The sequence below is a fragment of the Eimeria tenella genome, genomic scaffold, assembly GCF_000499545.2.
Source record: "Eimeria tenella Houghton genomic scaffold, Eth_scaff76, whole genome shotgun sequence".
NCBI lineage: Eukaryota > Apicomplexa > Conoidasida > Eucoccidiorida > Eimeriidae > Eimeria > Eimeria tenella.
The window spans coordinates 5,397-20,717 of NW_013545877.1; the positions used below are offsets into that span (position 1 = coordinate 5,397).

The window sequence follows — 15,321 nt, forward strand, 5'->3', positions numbered from 1 at the left end:
ACAGAGGGCTGCGCAGACATTACTGGGACTGAACAGGACCGATCGTGCAGGGCCGCTTAACTTTGTTGCGATTTAGTGTTTTGACTAACGACGAATAGTACTTTTGACTGAAACTTTGTTTCTCATCATGCATTTTGAATTCCACTTTTCAGGGTCGGAGTTTCCGATGCAACTCGCGGGTGTGGGTCTGAGAGAGCTCGAACTTAAGCCTCGAACACTCGAGATGGCCAACTGACCACGGCTGACTCAGACCTTTAGAAGCCGTCATTCTGTGGGGAAAACGATAGCTCTATACTAAGGTCAAGGAGCATTACCGTCGTTTCCGACTCAGCCATGTTGCGCCGTCTTGCCCTTCCTGTCTGATGGAAGTGGTGGTCCACAAAATGTTGGCACATTGGCTTGTCGCATCATGCTTATTGCTGTTTGCTCCGCTTTTAATCGATGCAAATGAAGGCGTTGGCGAGGGACTCCTTGAGGAGGAGCTAAAATCCTACCCGGTCGTAGGTATCCAGTCAGCCGATGAACGATATCATGATAGTACATCTCCTGACAGTAATGCTGGTAAGGCCAGAGCAGCCATGCTTCAGATCTAACCGAAGATCCACAAGTGCGCAGTAAACACCACCACAGCATGTGCGTGGGTGAAGTTTGCAGGACCAGATGGCTCGGAGCACCCTGAAGATTGCGTGTACATCAATGCAGATGGTTCATTGTCATTTCACTGTCCAGCGTCCGTGTGTGGTACCAACTTTTACTTTGGCAGAGAACAGTACTCGCCGGCCGTAGGGAAAGAAGGGCCTGCGACTGCCAACAAAGCCCCTGATGGAGGTTGCGCAGTGCATTCTCCTCACACGCGGGGTGTGTTGTATGCACGCCCCGCTTATGTGGGACCTTCCAAACCAGCAGAAGATGCGCATCTTAGGGATATTGTACAGACTGTTGACATGACGTGGCTAGGTACGGACAAAAAGTCGCACCCATTAGCATTTATGAAAAACTCCACTTGCGGTGGGCTTTACTTTTCACCTTCCCAGCCGTCAGTTGCAGCTCCTGATCTTGCCTGTTCTCTTTCGAATTTAGACACTAATTCACTATATATTAAAAGACTCAATTCTCACCGGTTTGGTCTGGGTCCGGGGCTAAAACTTGCCGTGAGTATAAGCAGTGCCTTAGCGCTAAAGGCGCGGGACAGGAACTGGAGACGTGAGCTGATACGCTCTCCCAGCTTGCGCTTATTTCTTTTCTTCGCCCGAACCTTCGGGAAATTGAAGCCTAATATCCTGAAGACGAATCCTGGATTAGTAATTAACGACATTCTGCTGAAGCACAAGCACTTGTACTACCCTCTTACAGAACTTTTTTTGTACGGTAAGTCTCGCAAGTTTGGGTGCTTAGGGGGTCCAACATGCTGTTTTACAAAAAGCTATACTTTAAGAGCACTCTTTGCTTGTTGCGATTCTGCCGTACAGTCAAGGTATGTGAGACAGTACAGACATATCCAGAGCGACTCTTGCAAGGTTTTCCCGGACATGTTCATCCCGACCACCCATCTTATATTCAGCTCCCCATATATTCATACTTCAGGAAAATGGGGGCGGAAGTTGCTTTTCCGAAGAAGGCCCCAACTATATTTCAGCCACGCGTGTACGACGGCAACGTCCCAGTGGACCGCAAGCCGCCTTCCCCTAAGTTTGACATTTTCGCTCGCGTTTCGGAGCTGGTCCATGGTTTCAAGGGTGGGCCAAATCATAATTTGTTTGATTCGAGCTTCAACTATCCCAACTTTGGGACAGATTCAGGGAAACCACAAGCGGACAAAAGCGGAGGGAAGGGACAGAATACACCAAAAGAAGACGAACCAGTTTTGGCGCAGGATGCGAGCGCTTCAGCTTTCGATAATACTGCTGGCAGAGAAAAAGGGAAATGGAGACAACAGATTTATAAAGCTTGGCATGCCTTATGGATAATGAATATAATTGCGTACGAAGCGAGCGACATATGGGATTGGGTGCAAAATCACAAAGCAAGCACTTTCATGTTTCCTCCGTGGAAGGTCACCAACATAGGAGTACTTCGGACGGCGGAAGCTGGTGAGATCCTGCAAGCCCATTAGTCATGGCGCTGCACAATTGGTGCGATTTGGAGAGCTTGTGCACTAGTTTGCAGCAAATAAGCGATTCATTGTAATTTTGTCTCCGGTACGTGCAGTTCCCATGAGGTGGCGTGACCTCTCTCCTCGATTTTATGTGAAGCCCTTTGTTGAGCTAGAGCCAGCTTCACTCCTTCGACATCGACAGAATTTTGTCGCTGAAAACAAGGGCCACAAAAGTGCATCAGAACAGTCGGCATTGGCGACTGAAGCTGAGAATACTGCTTCACTTCAAGAACGTTACCAAGAAATTGGCGTCGCTTCCGTTCCAGAGGCTCGCAATGGTGTAAAAAACAGTGTGCACCATGCTAGAGCTCCTGTAGAAGTGGATTCTTCTGCATCTGCCGAGAATGGTGGTCGGAATGCCGATAGTATCGCAGCAAATACTTCACGAGTGAAGCTAACGGACAACTTAGAGGAAGTGGCTGCGGCCACTCAATTTGCGGAGGTGCCAAGCAAAGAAGCTTTTATTAATGACATAGAACCAGTGCAGGAAACGGGTTCGCGAGCGCAACTCGCGACTAGCGCCAAAACTGGCAGTTCTAGCTCTTTGGAGGCTCCTGACGGTTGCATTCCATTCATAACAGATATGTCACTATTCGGCAAGTTCGGCTGGCCGGCTGGCCGGCTGATTTCTACAGGACCGTCGGGCAGTAAAATGCTGAATGAGGTTAAAAACGTAGCAGGTATAGGGATTGATGGCTCTTGGAGACCGAAGGTTATTGGCTCTGAGGTGAAGTGCCCTCCAGTTGTGCAACCTGATACGTGTGGTCTCACTGCATCCTATAGTCGCGTTCACAATTCTCCTTGGGTGTGGCGGTTTGAGAGGGATGGCAAAACAACGCCGTTAGACGGGGACAACCTGGACTACGCTGACATTGTGTGGATCTTCCGTGGCACTTTTGTGAGCAAGGTGGGCTTTTGAGGAGCCAGTTGACATTGTGAGGCTACGTCTGAGGAGTCGCTCATTCATTGACATGACTATGTGGAGAGTCACCTTTTTCACATCGCTTTTTAAGGAGACTTCTTCCTGTTTGCTTGTGCAGCAGTGGCTTCTGAACGGCATGGGGCTGGCAGTGCCGTACAGAATTTTGTCAAAGCGCGGGCGTCTCCACTATGGACTTACTTATTTATTTGATAAAGCAGTTCGCCCCCTCGTGGAGCAAGAGTTAAATCGCCTTGAAGAGAGAATTGTTGGCGGGGAGACCCCGGTGGTGATTGTTTTCTCTGGGCATTCGCTTGGTGCGGTCATGGCTCAGCTGAGCGCCTGGTACCTTGCAAAACGAGCCAAAACACTTGTGGACAAGAAATTACTGCAAATCCGCACAGTAGCCTTTGGATGCCCGTCGGTAAGTTTTGCCCACAGAGGTAATCTTGTGTGCGTTGGCACTGCACCTTAGGAAGGCCGCAATGGCGCTCTCTATGTGTACACCGTACGCGCCGACTTCCGTAACTGGAGGTGTTTTGCAGCGTCTATAGCGCGGGCCATTGGGCGTCATATTAGCTTCAGGTTCCATTTACGCTGTTTTTTTCTAAGTGGGGAGATAAACTTGCCTACGAAGACATGGCGGCGTCAGGAGTGAAGGCCCAAGAAATAAATATCGATATTGATCCAGTTGGCGTACTCTTTGGTGAGACTGAGCTGACGAAGTTGTCACACAGAAAACCTTTCTTGATGAAGGTGAGAAGTAACTGCAATTGCAAACAACTGACTAGGTCGCAGTATGCGCTTCTTTCCATTAAGTTGCCGCTACTCAACACGCCATGCTTTCAGCTAGCAATGCCGTGCGTGCAAGTAGCACCGAGGTAGTGCATTTAGCTCATGCGTGTAGGTCTAATTGTGTGGATGCGATGACGTCCTCAGTTGTACATTGAGGATATGGACAAAGTGGAGGTTGCATCCACAGTTCCAGGCGCTCCCCCATTCAGTGGAAGGATTTGGACACGGCCTTCCTACCGACCAACGCCGATCTTCATGCGCTTGGCTGCAATGTTCCTCGACCTGGAAAGCGTTGACGTGGCCTTGCTTAACCCCATGCTTTCTCATTTTGTGGCATACACAGCTATGCTGACAATCATGGCAGGATTGCTTGAGGAAGCCTCATTCGGCTCAGGTGCTGCCGCCCCACTTGCTGAAACTGTTTTTCACTTAGTTGGGCATCCTCGGAACTCTGTTTTGAAGAAGGCGCACGAGAAACTTGATTCCGTGCTTCGGCGGGTCGAGGCAGATCGTGCCGCGGAACAGCATCCACAGGTCTGACGAGTCGCGCGTGCAGCGGCACCAGCCCTGTCCCTTACAGCATCTGATCCGCACTACACAAAATGGCGATGTATATTTTCTTCCCACTAACCGCTGCTTTGTAGTCAGTGCATTCAGCTGCATCGCCACTGGCTTGTGAAGAAATTTTGCGATGGCATGTCGTTGGTCTGACTAAAGATCCAAAGCAGGATTGGCTGGTTCACGGGAGGCATTTGCCATTAGGTATCAGCACGCTTCCCACGTCCATGACTGCGGCCGTACATGGCTTTTTTTCGTCAACTGGGCAAATTTTCGACAGCTAGTGACGAATGAAATTTTGCACATTTTGAAGCACGCCGTTCCACTTCGTGAGGGTGATCCCAACGGCTTCTTGGTGCTTAGATCTAGAATTCAGTTTGGCAGAATACAGTGCTATAACCAAGTACTTCAGGAGGCTCTGTGGAAAATACGTGGCGGTGGTCACGGTGGCAACATCTCTTCGATTGATGCCCTCTCACCACAGTCATCGTAAATTTAGCACAAATGAAGCACAAAGCGCGCGAGAGCGGAACAGGTGCCGTGACAAAAGGATTATAGCTAGACCAACTGTTGAACAACGTGCGTACTGGCATACTGTACAGTAGAGCAGCTTCAGCGCGCCAGTTCGTTCCAACCAACCAAGCTGGACTGCGAGCTGCCAGAAGGCCTCCCGAAGTCTTTCTGTCTATGGACCTGGTGAACGCCACAAGAACTGAAGCCACAGCAGGAAAGGCAATTTGGTAAAGTCACGACGCTGTTGGAACGGCGAATTCACCCTTGCAAGAGAGGGAATTAGAACACCTGATTCTTAAGTTATTCAGGGGTATGCGTCAACCCTCCCCCAAAAGGTGAAACAGCTGCCAACAGTTCCTAGAACAGCTGTCAACAGTTCCCTGTAAATCACCCGCTGCACCCCCTTGGCAGCAAGCCTCCTTGGCCTCTAGCCTCAAATAACTCGCTGTACTACGGACAAGAATCTAAAACTACCATTCGTAGAATTAAACCTGGTCTCGTGCGCGGGTTGTTTAGGGGCCTTCCGAATCTCTAAAGCGGGTGGATGCCTTTCAAGCGTCGACGGCGTCACTTTCCGCCGCGTCATCTCCTTCATTTTCAACGAACTCCCAGCCCTGTTCATGGGGCAGAACACGCACCAACAGCCATATGTTGCACGCCATTCAGCTAATGGGCAAATGACACACCACGCAAATATACTGGAAAGCACAAAAATCATCCGTAAGCATGCATCCAGTTTACATGGCCCAAGCTGGAAGTACCTGTCGACGTAAGGCTGCTTCATCGAATAGCTCCTCTTCGTCACCATCAAGCGCTCCCGAATCAGGTTCCGGGTGCAAAGCTGCCATTTCGCTCATGACCGCGAACAGTCGTTGTAAATAACTGCAAAAATAGTCCGGGAACGCACAGAAACACGCGTAATTGATTAACCGAAAGCGTCTTAAACTGCAAATGGGGTTTCGCTAGCCACATATATCTTAACGCAACTAAAGTACATTACCTTGAGTCATCCGGGATGAACTTCAACTCAATCATTGCGTCATCATCCGCTAATCCTTCATCTTCTTCAGGCGCCTCCACTGATTCCGAGGTGGCGATGCCACTGGGATGTCCATTCGCCAGCGTTGGTAAGGCGTCTCCCTTAATTTGACAATACAGGCATGGCCTATCGCAGGCCTCTGAAAAAGAAAACGAAGATATTTCCATGCGCACTGAAGCTATCTTTCTTGCGATAGCGTTTGCAAAGAAGGGTGGCGACGGGCCTCACACTGCCAATGACGGGAAAACAGCTTGTGCCAACTTGCTATGAGCGCACGGGGGTCAGTTGAAAGTGCATGCAGCACTATACTGATGTAATTCAGAGCGAAGCTCGTGGCATTATCAGCAAGCCAAGCCACTCGTTGCGACGTAACGAACAGTTCGCCACAACCTGCTTTCCACACACCCCACAAGAAACTCAGCGACGTCAAATCACCCCATCTCCCAAATAGTGAGAGCGTTTAGTGCGTTTACAACCCTCAATCTGGCAAGAGCAGTTGCCTACGAGGTTTTGTAAATGATCGGCGTTGAGGACAGCTGCCCACTGCCGAAACTACCTACGCACCTGCAAGTTTGCCCCGTATTACAACAGATGTATTTGGAACTTTTATGCCGATCGTTTCGTTATGTAGCAATTCTAAATCCCCAGACGGGGTCCGGTGGGGAGTATGTTCAAACATCCTTTGTCCCAGCTCCTCGTTGCAAAAACCACCTATGCTTGGTATGCTCGCAGCCGAATGCCTGAGAATACGCTAAACTGCAGGCTTTTATACAGAATGACCACTACGACCCCTAGCAGCTTATTGGCTTGTCAAACATAATCGATGGTCAGAAAAGTACGTTCCGCGGCAAGTCGTTGCGCTCGCCGGGAGAGCAACAAAACTTCAAAGCGGTGGAGTCCTGTGTTTTTGATGAAAAAATATAGTAGATAATGAGTAGATCTTGTGCAGTAGACAGTTGTTTGCAGACAGTGTGCTCTTGAAAGGAAGCCGACAGGGCTTGGACGGGCCGTGATGTAGGCTGCTGTGCAACGTTTGTCCTGCATGATAATCCTTTTTTAGCAACGCCTTAATGGAAATTATTGCTTATATTTTGTAATATGCGTAAAGATTTTATCTGGCAGGTCTGCCTGATACTGAGAGATACCGACGGTTGCTGGCGCAGCTTGAACACGGTAGCTGTAGAATCATATGGACCTAATTTTCCGTGGTAAGTCAAAGCGTTTCGAGGCAAAACTGGCAGTAAATAGTTACGCGCGCCTCTTGCATTCCAGACTGGCACTTTCGTCCCACGCTGCAGGTTCGAATCATTAGCCCACACATCAGCTTATTTGTGCTGCTTTGGAGTTGTCAAGACCACACCGTCGGAGACCCTTTGGTTCAAGCCAATCGGGGAAGGACGACGGCGTCAATAGGTAAGGCGCATGATGGAGGCGGCTGCAATACAAGGGGCCCTGGTGCCATGGGCACTGGATTTCACTCCCGAAGGGTTCGCAGCTATTGAACAATCTGGTGCTTCTTCCCCCGCTGCAGTCAAGGACTATGTTTTGTCTGCTGATCTGAGGCGTTTGCATCTGGCCCCGCACCCTGCGGACCCGACAAACTTCAGCGCGCTACACAGCAAATCCATGCAAGCTCCCCCAGAGGTTGCGGCATGCGCTGCCATTGACGGTCCAGCTGAAAATGTCAAATCTACGGCAACCAATTATACACTCAGAAGGCCCCTACTTTGCATGGTTTTGTCTTTCCAGGATGTGCGGCTGCCTACGAAGGATGTTGAAGAGGACTTTTCCGATGGGGCTCAAGGGATAAAGGGGAATCAGAGGAGGCTACTTTCACTGAAGCTTACGGACGGCCGCGGTACGTCTTTTACTGCTGTTGAGCTTCGTTTTTGTCAGCAGCTTGATATAGTGCCTCTATTGCCAGGTGTCAAACTGCTCTTGTTGCCGGGTCTGGTGTTCTATCGTGGAATGGCTCTGTTAACTCCCCGATACTTACAGAATCTGGCGGGAGGGGCGAAACAGTTGCGAGAAGCGTTTAATTTGAAAGCAGACGTGCAGGAGCGCCGAAAACTGCTCCAGCAAATCCTCAACGAGCACACAGAGCTTCAGCAGCGGGTAAAGTCCGACAAGGGCGACACTGGCCCCCCAAAGTTCGTTCCGTTTTCTTTTGCTGCTAAAGTGCAGCAGGTAGAAATTAATACCAGCGTGATCACAGGAGCTCACCAGAAGACGACAAATCCATCACGGAAAGAGATGAAGCGCGAAACTGCTTCTCCAACAGAGATGTCGAACGACACTCGTGCTGGGCAACCAACCCGGTCTTTGGATATCAAAACCGATGCAACAGAACTGAAACGAGATCGTTTGAGGCAACTAGAGAAGGTGGATCCAAATAGTCTAGGTGCTGAGAAGATCAGCACTGAGAGGAAAACAGCGAGAGGAGGCCGTGGACGGCGGGGGCGGCGTGAGCGTGACGACGATCTCTCAGAATACATGAAGCCTTCTGGACGGCAGGTGGCGTATAACCTTTTGGACTTGATAAAGGCGGACGCAGAGCAAACAAATAGTGCCGCCGCTACTGCTATCTTATGTGCCAACGAGCAATATGTAGGCGACCATAACTTTGAGGATTCAGTCCGACAGCCAAATGCGGGCCTCCTCAACCCTACTGTAGGCCTGGGTGATTCGCTGAGCTCAGGAGCAGTCTTTATGGGAGCTAGGCGCTCTGTGGATACACCACGCAACTCACCACCATCACATATCTGTGGTGGTCGCTCCCGCAGAGGGGGTTATCCCAGAAGAGGGAGTGGGGGAGGCAGAAGAGTCAGAGGAACGGGAAGTAGTCCGAAGTAACCAGTTGAATTGGGGTTACCGGCTTCTGCCCATGGTAAGTCTTATTGGCCATTGGACGTTGGAGCTGCAAGTTTGCTTTTTCCAAAGACCAAGCAGAGAAATTAAGCCTAAACAGCTGTACTTTATTTCCTTGTAAGCGGTCTGTTAGGGCTGTATCACCTGTCACGTAGTGCGCGTACTAGTTGTCTGCAGTACAAGAAGCAACCGAAAGGAACACTGCTTGTCTGAAGTTGCATGAACATAATTGAGAGGTAAATAACAGCAGAAAGGGAATATTTTTTAGAGGCTTTTCAAGCTCACTTTCCAATGACTGGTCAAAAGCCGTGTGACCTTTGACGAACTGAGAGGACAATTCTTTATATGTACAGGTGTGTGTTGCTTACACTGAACGTAGGGCTACAAAGGCGGCAGAAGGGCTGACAAACGCTTGCGTCCCCAAAGGCTATTTCGCCAAGTTGTTTTAGAGTGTTCCAATTTAATATTCTGGCGATTAGCAAACCAAGCCTCTGTTTCAAAAACACTAATAGAGAACAAAAAGTGTTCTCCTGGTATTGGAGAATTTAGTGCGTTTGGCAGGCTCGTGTTTGGGTGGCAACAGCCAGGCTTAAGCTATATTTATGGGCAACTTTAGAGCATCCGGCCAAGCTGCTGGGGCGACTCCAGTATTGAATCGAGGACATTTTATGATTTTTTCTGGAGTTACGCCAGGCCTGCGAAAACGGTACGAGTTCATTCAAGGGGTCTCCTGGCCGCTAGTGGACCACAGCATTGCTGGCTCGGCGAAGAATGCTGGCCACGCACAGTATTCCTATGCTGGAACAACACAGATGTGCTGCAACGGCAACCAAAACAAATTATTCCGCAAAGCAGAATCCAAGCTGCACGGTTCACGGCTTGGCCTTGAGGCTTGGACTTGAGTCCCGAAGTCTCCAAAAATCGTCATGGTGGGCACAAGAAGTGCCGACTGCACACGCGACTCGAAAGTTGTCAACCTGAAGCCTGTGTATGTCAAGTACCACCACGTGCTTTGTCACGAAGAAAAAAGGCGATTCTCGGCCTGTGCATGGTGCTATTGTCGAGTAAGTTCAGTTTGAAACTGTTGACGATATGTTTGCCTTGAGGCGCCGTTCATGCCATACCCAGGATTCGGCTTTCGTGGGCGCTTATATCGTAACTTTTATGCAGCAGTGAGGTGCTCAGCTGCTTTACGCATACTCTAACGGCATATGGGGAGGAGCACGCTCTGCATGAACTGCTGCAGTGGACTGGCTTGGCAACTTAGAGAAGTTCGTGTCGACAAGGCACACAGGCATTGTTGTTCAGCAAATAAAATGACAAGCTCCCGATCAGCCCCTACAGGAGTACTTCCGCTAACCCAAAAGTCCTGCCCGTGGGTCCGTTAATGCTTTTCCTGCCTGCCCGTTTTCACTAGTGAAAAAGCAGGTGGAATACCAACAGAAGGGAACCAGCGAAAAAAAAAGTGTTTGTTGCACGTGAAATGGCAGTGGGAGCCAAGCAGAAAGGCCACAGCAGCGACGGACGAATCATCCTGTGATCTGCGGCGCCCAAGTGAATTCAGCTGAAGTGGTAGTTTCATTCAAGCGCCACACACTGAAGGATTGGAGTGAAAGGGCAGTCACTAGCGCAGAAAATACATAGATTACCAGAAGACAACATCTGATAAGCTGGTGGCTGAATGAACAGGTGAGAACACGTGCCACATGCCATCAACATGTCAGGGTCTCTGAGTGCTGTCTCAGAATCTTGCAAAAAAGTGGCATGCATTGCTCGCTCAGCTTTTGAGTGAGGCAGTCCAAATAATCGCAGGATATTGGAGCCAGTACAACCCTCGAGGCCACTGTCCGTGCGCCATATAAGTTTCTCGCGTGGCTGGCTGCGCAGGAAACTTGGACTCAGTGCAGGCGGCTGAAATTCTACAGGGCCGAAGGGCTCCTCCTTCGGCGAAGGTCTTGTTGCAGCTGGCTGGACGACACTCTCTCTAATAGTTTCGAGGAAGAGCTCATCTGGAGAAAAAGCGCTGCTAGAAGGAAAGGGTAGGTGCCCGTTGACTAGCTCTGGGCTATCCACCCGGCGGCACTCGATTGCCATTATCGGCGCAAATGTGCCGAACTCCAATGTAATTGGACACCCGCACTTTCCACAGCTTAAATCTGCACCTAATGGGACGGCTTCCGAGGTCAGCAAAGTCACTGAGGTCCTGCACAAGCCACATACGGCATTTGTCAAAGCTCCAGATGCCTCAACAAGACCGGCCTCAGGCCTGAAAGAAGCATGCGTTGCTTTGACCTTCAACTCCAGCTCGGCTCTTTTCTGCTGCTCAGAGCCTCTCAGTGCAAGACGACGAAGTTCCTGGCATGCTGCAGCTGCTGTCTGCACCCACAGGTAAAAATTGCAACAGCAAACAGGAATTCCTCAGTCTTCGTAGTCATTGTGCTTTTGTTGACGGCTTCTAAGAAACAAAGCTCCGAGTCACTGAGCTGTTTACGAGAGACAATGATGTTTGACTTGGCTGCTTAGGATATATATTCATACTTCATCCTGCGTTGGCCCTAAGTTTACGTGATACTCAACGACGAACCTCAAAGTCATGTACTTGAAGCGCTGCCTCCGTCATGAGGTGCAACACGAGAAATGTCCTAATACCTTTTACACGCCGATAAATTCGAATCCCACAAAGGTTTAGCTTCGTCCGCACTGCATCTGTATCAAGAGCATCATGAGCATCACGCCACCACTGTGGCAAACGCCAACTTGGCAGACTCCCTAATCCAGATTTCCATCGTTTCGCCCCCTCTAAAATCCAATTTGGCTGTTTGCTTTCTGCAGAAGGTGCAAAGTGGCATGTCGTTGTCTTTTCAAGCTGCTTCACGCAAGCAGCCTGCCCTAAAGGCGCTAGTGCATGTGACCATAAAAAAATGCAGGCCCTTAAGACGGCATGCGCTGGCATTCTAGCTTTTGGCAGCACAGAGGAAGCCTGGCACATCAGCACGAAATAGACACCATAGACCTCTGAGAGACGCCTGAAGTAACACGTGAGGAAGCGTGAGACACATGGAGGCAAGCCCCAAGGGCCTGCTGTAGTACTCTTTGGAGACTGATGAGCCATGGTTGCTCCTTCATAGTCAGTCAAACCCAATGAGTCATGTGGCCCCTCTCTGCTGGAATCAGCCAGGTTAGCAAAAGCAGAAGCTAGTGCCCAACTCCGCTCTGCTGCCTGGGCAAAAAATTTTTGAGATACAGCGCCTTCTAGTAAAGAGCTCTCCACTTTCAGTGCCAAATCTTCTTTTCCCGCTCGTCGAAATACGCTAATAGCCAGCTCTGGCTCATCTTGACGGATAAGTTCATAACCCCATGGTAAAAGCACTTGTTGAAGAAGGCTCGGATCCTACAGTAACTCACGTTACTGGCAAACGATAATGCGCCAACAACTTTCTAAGCCACATGAATGCAACATTTCCAATCATCGTGTCGTGCATTCAAGTGCAAGGGCCCTCCAGCTTATCAGTAGCCACAGTGGTGTATTCGTTCACTAGTCTGAAATGCACTTGCCTTCGTAAAGCATCAAGGCCTGCACAGACAGCACTTACCTGCTCTGCTCGAGACACGGCTTCATCCCACCGTCCAGCCTGCATTAGGACTCTTAGATACCCTACTGTGTCTCCTAGAGCCAGCAGAGCCTCCTGGGCTAAGTTCACTTGGCCGCTTTCTTCAAATATACAAGCAATAAGGCGCAAAGCCACAGAAGTTTCGTAATCCTCAGGGTATTCCCCGCTGCCATCCAGCGTTCGCCTGTGCCCTTGCAGCTTTGGCTGTCCGTATTCCGCACGCAGCTGTGCATTTTTTTGCGCTTTGCATCTTCTCATGACTTCGACCAGGCTGCGAATCTCGCCCAGCTTCGCATAAATTCTACAGGCTCGCTCCAGCTGCCCTGTGGCAAGGTATAATGCTGCAGCCTCCCTAAATTCGTGGTCGACCACTGGCTCATTCTGTTCTGTCTGAAAACATGTACGCCAACTCTGTTGGCAAGTTAGCCCAGATACCTTCAAAGTTTATGGTACAAAAGTTAGATACCAGTTATGCTTTAATAGACGAAGCATATTGCGCAGATCGGAGGCCTCAGAGAGCTTAACGCAACGCTGAATGCATCACCTAACTTACAGAGGCAACTGGAAGGTCAGGCAGCGAAACTTTCTCTATGTTTCCTCCCGCATTCTCTTCTGGCATCACGGACGAGTCTGTTGGTGCTTTCATCGGTTTCCCTGAATCTGACGCTTCTGTTTTGAACTGTGCAGCGACTTTATCCCAGCGCCGTGCATCCCCCCACCTGAAGTTTGGTCCCCCACACCGAAATTCACAAATCATACAAAACGCATCATACACAGGGGCATACTGCACGGCAACGAATATGAACACTCTACCTCTCAGCTGCGTCCCAGGTCTGTTTACGATATACGCGTACCTTCGCAGGTCTGCAAACATCTCTGACGCTCTTTGGGGAAGGCCAGCTGCTGCCCATTCGTCTGCGGCAGCTGCGAAGTTCTGGACAAATGCGTTGGCATACGCCCTGCACACATGCTGGTGGGCCTCTGTACTCACTTTTAACGATTTTAGCTCAGATTCCACGTGATTTATCAAGCATATAGCCCTCAAGTCATTTTGGTGCTGAAATGCTTTGCGTGCAAGTTGGAGGTCCCCTATCAGCATGCATTGGAGCCCTAACTGCTTCCATTCTTCCCGCGTTGCCCCCAGGCAGGCTAGGTTATACGCTTTTCTGATATACCCTCTCCTTATGAGCTGTTGTACGGAAGCCGTATGGTTAACCTTGATTCGCAGCATTTCTCGGCAGTGTAGGCAAAATGTGAATGACCCCAAAAATCCAACAACGATCCCATGACAAGCCTGTTGGCATGTCTCAGCAGGTCCTGCACAGGAATGAACTAGATGTCGAATCAATAGACAAAAATCCAGCAGCTACAAGATCAGCACCGCTGCTACCTTGGTGCGCTTCAGAATGACATACTCATGCTATTCCCTGTCGTGTCCCGTCGGGTTTACCTGCCTTCACATATAGAGTTTTCCGGCCAGTGAAGGCCAATAAATCATCGACGGAAAGGTGGTAGGCAACTGAAGTACAATCTTGTTGAGAGTACACGCTTTTTTTACTACGTAGGTCGTAAATATGGAGCTCCTTTTCTTCGTCGACAATAGCAAGTCTATTGCGTTCGGCTGAGATGTCCATGCAAACAATCCCAGCACGATGCTGCAGAAGAGGTAGTGGAAGCCCCTGATGCGCGAACATATAGAGCGCCTCTCCATTCTTGAGGCCGACAAGCAGCGTCTCTTCCCCAGGAGGACCCCCAAGCACCCTAACGTAGCGAACGGGAGCTCTCAGCGTCCATTGTTTTCCTTCACTTTCTGCATAAATTGTATCAATGAGCATGCAAGAGTCGCGTGTTTTCGCAGCTAGCTAGGAAGATAACGTGAACGTGTGGGGTTTTAAGCACCACAGTGTCGGCAGCGAACCCCGATATGAAACATGGCCTGACCGCCACCCATTTTATCTGATAGCACTACCGCAAGCGAACATAACTAGGAGACGGCTCTCGTAATATGCAAGGGGTTTAAGGGCCGACGAAACTTTCCTGCCAGCTCATGAAGTCTCAGAGTGTTTCCTGTACAGAGAACCACGGACTTCGCCGTTAGCAACATAAGCGAACATTCAAAAGACCCGTGGAGGCGGTGGACTTCACGATGCTTCATAGCGCCAGAAGCCTCTGTAGAAAGCTCTGCGATGACGATGCGTCCATGAAGCTGGACAGCAAGAAAACGTCTGTACACTGCTATCTTCAGGACGAGCCCATCAAACCTGCACACGTCCCAAACGTCGGCCCTTAAACCCCTTGCATATTACGAGAGCTGTCTCCTAGTTATGTTCGCTTGCGTTGATTTCTATGTAAACTGTAGAGTGTAAAAAAGCATATCTGACTGTCCTTGCATTAAATAAACATGGAGCACTGCCCTTGCGCATGCGAACATATGCACGTGCAATGCGCCCTTTGCCCGAAGTGGGGCACTCTGGAGAATGCTAAAATGGATTTTCTTGCCTACTGTATGACCACAGTGTCGTCTGTTAGCAGATTGCGGACAGTGACCTCGCAAAGAGCTGTCCGACGGGCATACACCTCACGATGAAGGCCATGGACAACTGGTAGCCTCAGTTGTGCAACACCAAGGTAGCCCTGTCGCGTGGTAAATACAATTCGCTGTCCCGATGGAGAAAAGCAACAAACTGTAGCCTCCAGCTTTTCTCCAGAAAAATCCACTGGCTGAAGGCACATGCCCATACAGTTCCATAGGGAGAGGCCCCCGTCTACTCCTACTAAAGCAAAGTACTCGCCTGCATCAGGCACTCGCACAAAGGGCATGGCCTACTGTTGCTTAAGCTCTCGCAAGCTGATGTGCTAAGCA

General features: G+C 49.8%; 4 protein-coding genes across 4 annotated transcripts; 2 read left to right on the plus strand and 2 right to left on the minus strand.

Annotated features, from left to right (window-relative positions):
* Positions 1-362: 362 nt before the first annotated feature.
* ETH_00020220 (uncharacterized protein) lies at positions 363-4,409 on the plus strand (the record flags this gene model as incomplete). The annotated part of the gene is made up of 7 exons (XM_013380620.1): positions 363-561; positions 655-1,368; positions 1,470-2,090; positions 2,209-3,062; positions 3,196-3,498; positions 3,687-3,830; positions 4,014-4,409. 7 exons carry the CDS (start codon positions 363-365, stop codon positions 4,407-4,409), a joined length of 3,231 nt encoding a protein of 1,076 aa, XP_013236074.1.
* A 1,082-nt stretch (positions 4,410-5,491) lies between these two features.
* Positions 5,492-6,658, minus strand: ETH_00020225 (chloride channel, nucleotide-sensitive, 1A, putative; the record flags this gene model as incomplete). The annotated part of the gene is made up of 5 exons (XM_013380621.1): positions 5,492-5,554; positions 5,702-5,822; positions 5,941-6,118; positions 6,256-6,369; positions 6,544-6,658. The coding sequence occupies 5 exons, from the start codon at positions 6,656-6,658 to the stop codon at positions 5,492-5,494; spliced, it is 591 nt and encodes a 196-aa protein (XP_013236075.1).
* Positions 6,659-7,401: 743 nt separating this feature from the next.
* ETH_00020230 (uncharacterized protein) lies at positions 7,402-8,832 on the plus strand (the record flags this gene model as incomplete). The annotated part of the gene is made up of 1 exon (XM_013380622.1): positions 7,402-8,832. The coding sequence occupies one exon, from the start codon at positions 7,402-7,404 to the stop codon at positions 8,830-8,832; it is 1,431 nt and encodes a 476-aa protein (XP_013236076.1).
* A 1,593-nt stretch (positions 8,833-10,425) lies between these two features.
* Positions 10,426-15,278, minus strand: ETH_00020235 (WD-repeat protein, putative; the record flags this gene model as incomplete). The annotated part of the gene is made up of 7 exons (XM_013380623.1): positions 10,426-11,223; positions 11,432-12,238; positions 12,441-12,848; positions 13,012-13,775; positions 13,909-14,264; positions 14,546-14,719; positions 14,962-15,278. The coding sequence occupies 7 exons, from the start codon at positions 15,276-15,278 to the stop codon at positions 10,426-10,428; spliced, it is 3,624 nt and encodes a 1,207-aa protein (XP_013236077.1).
* Positions 15,279-15,321: the final 43 nt, after the last annotated feature.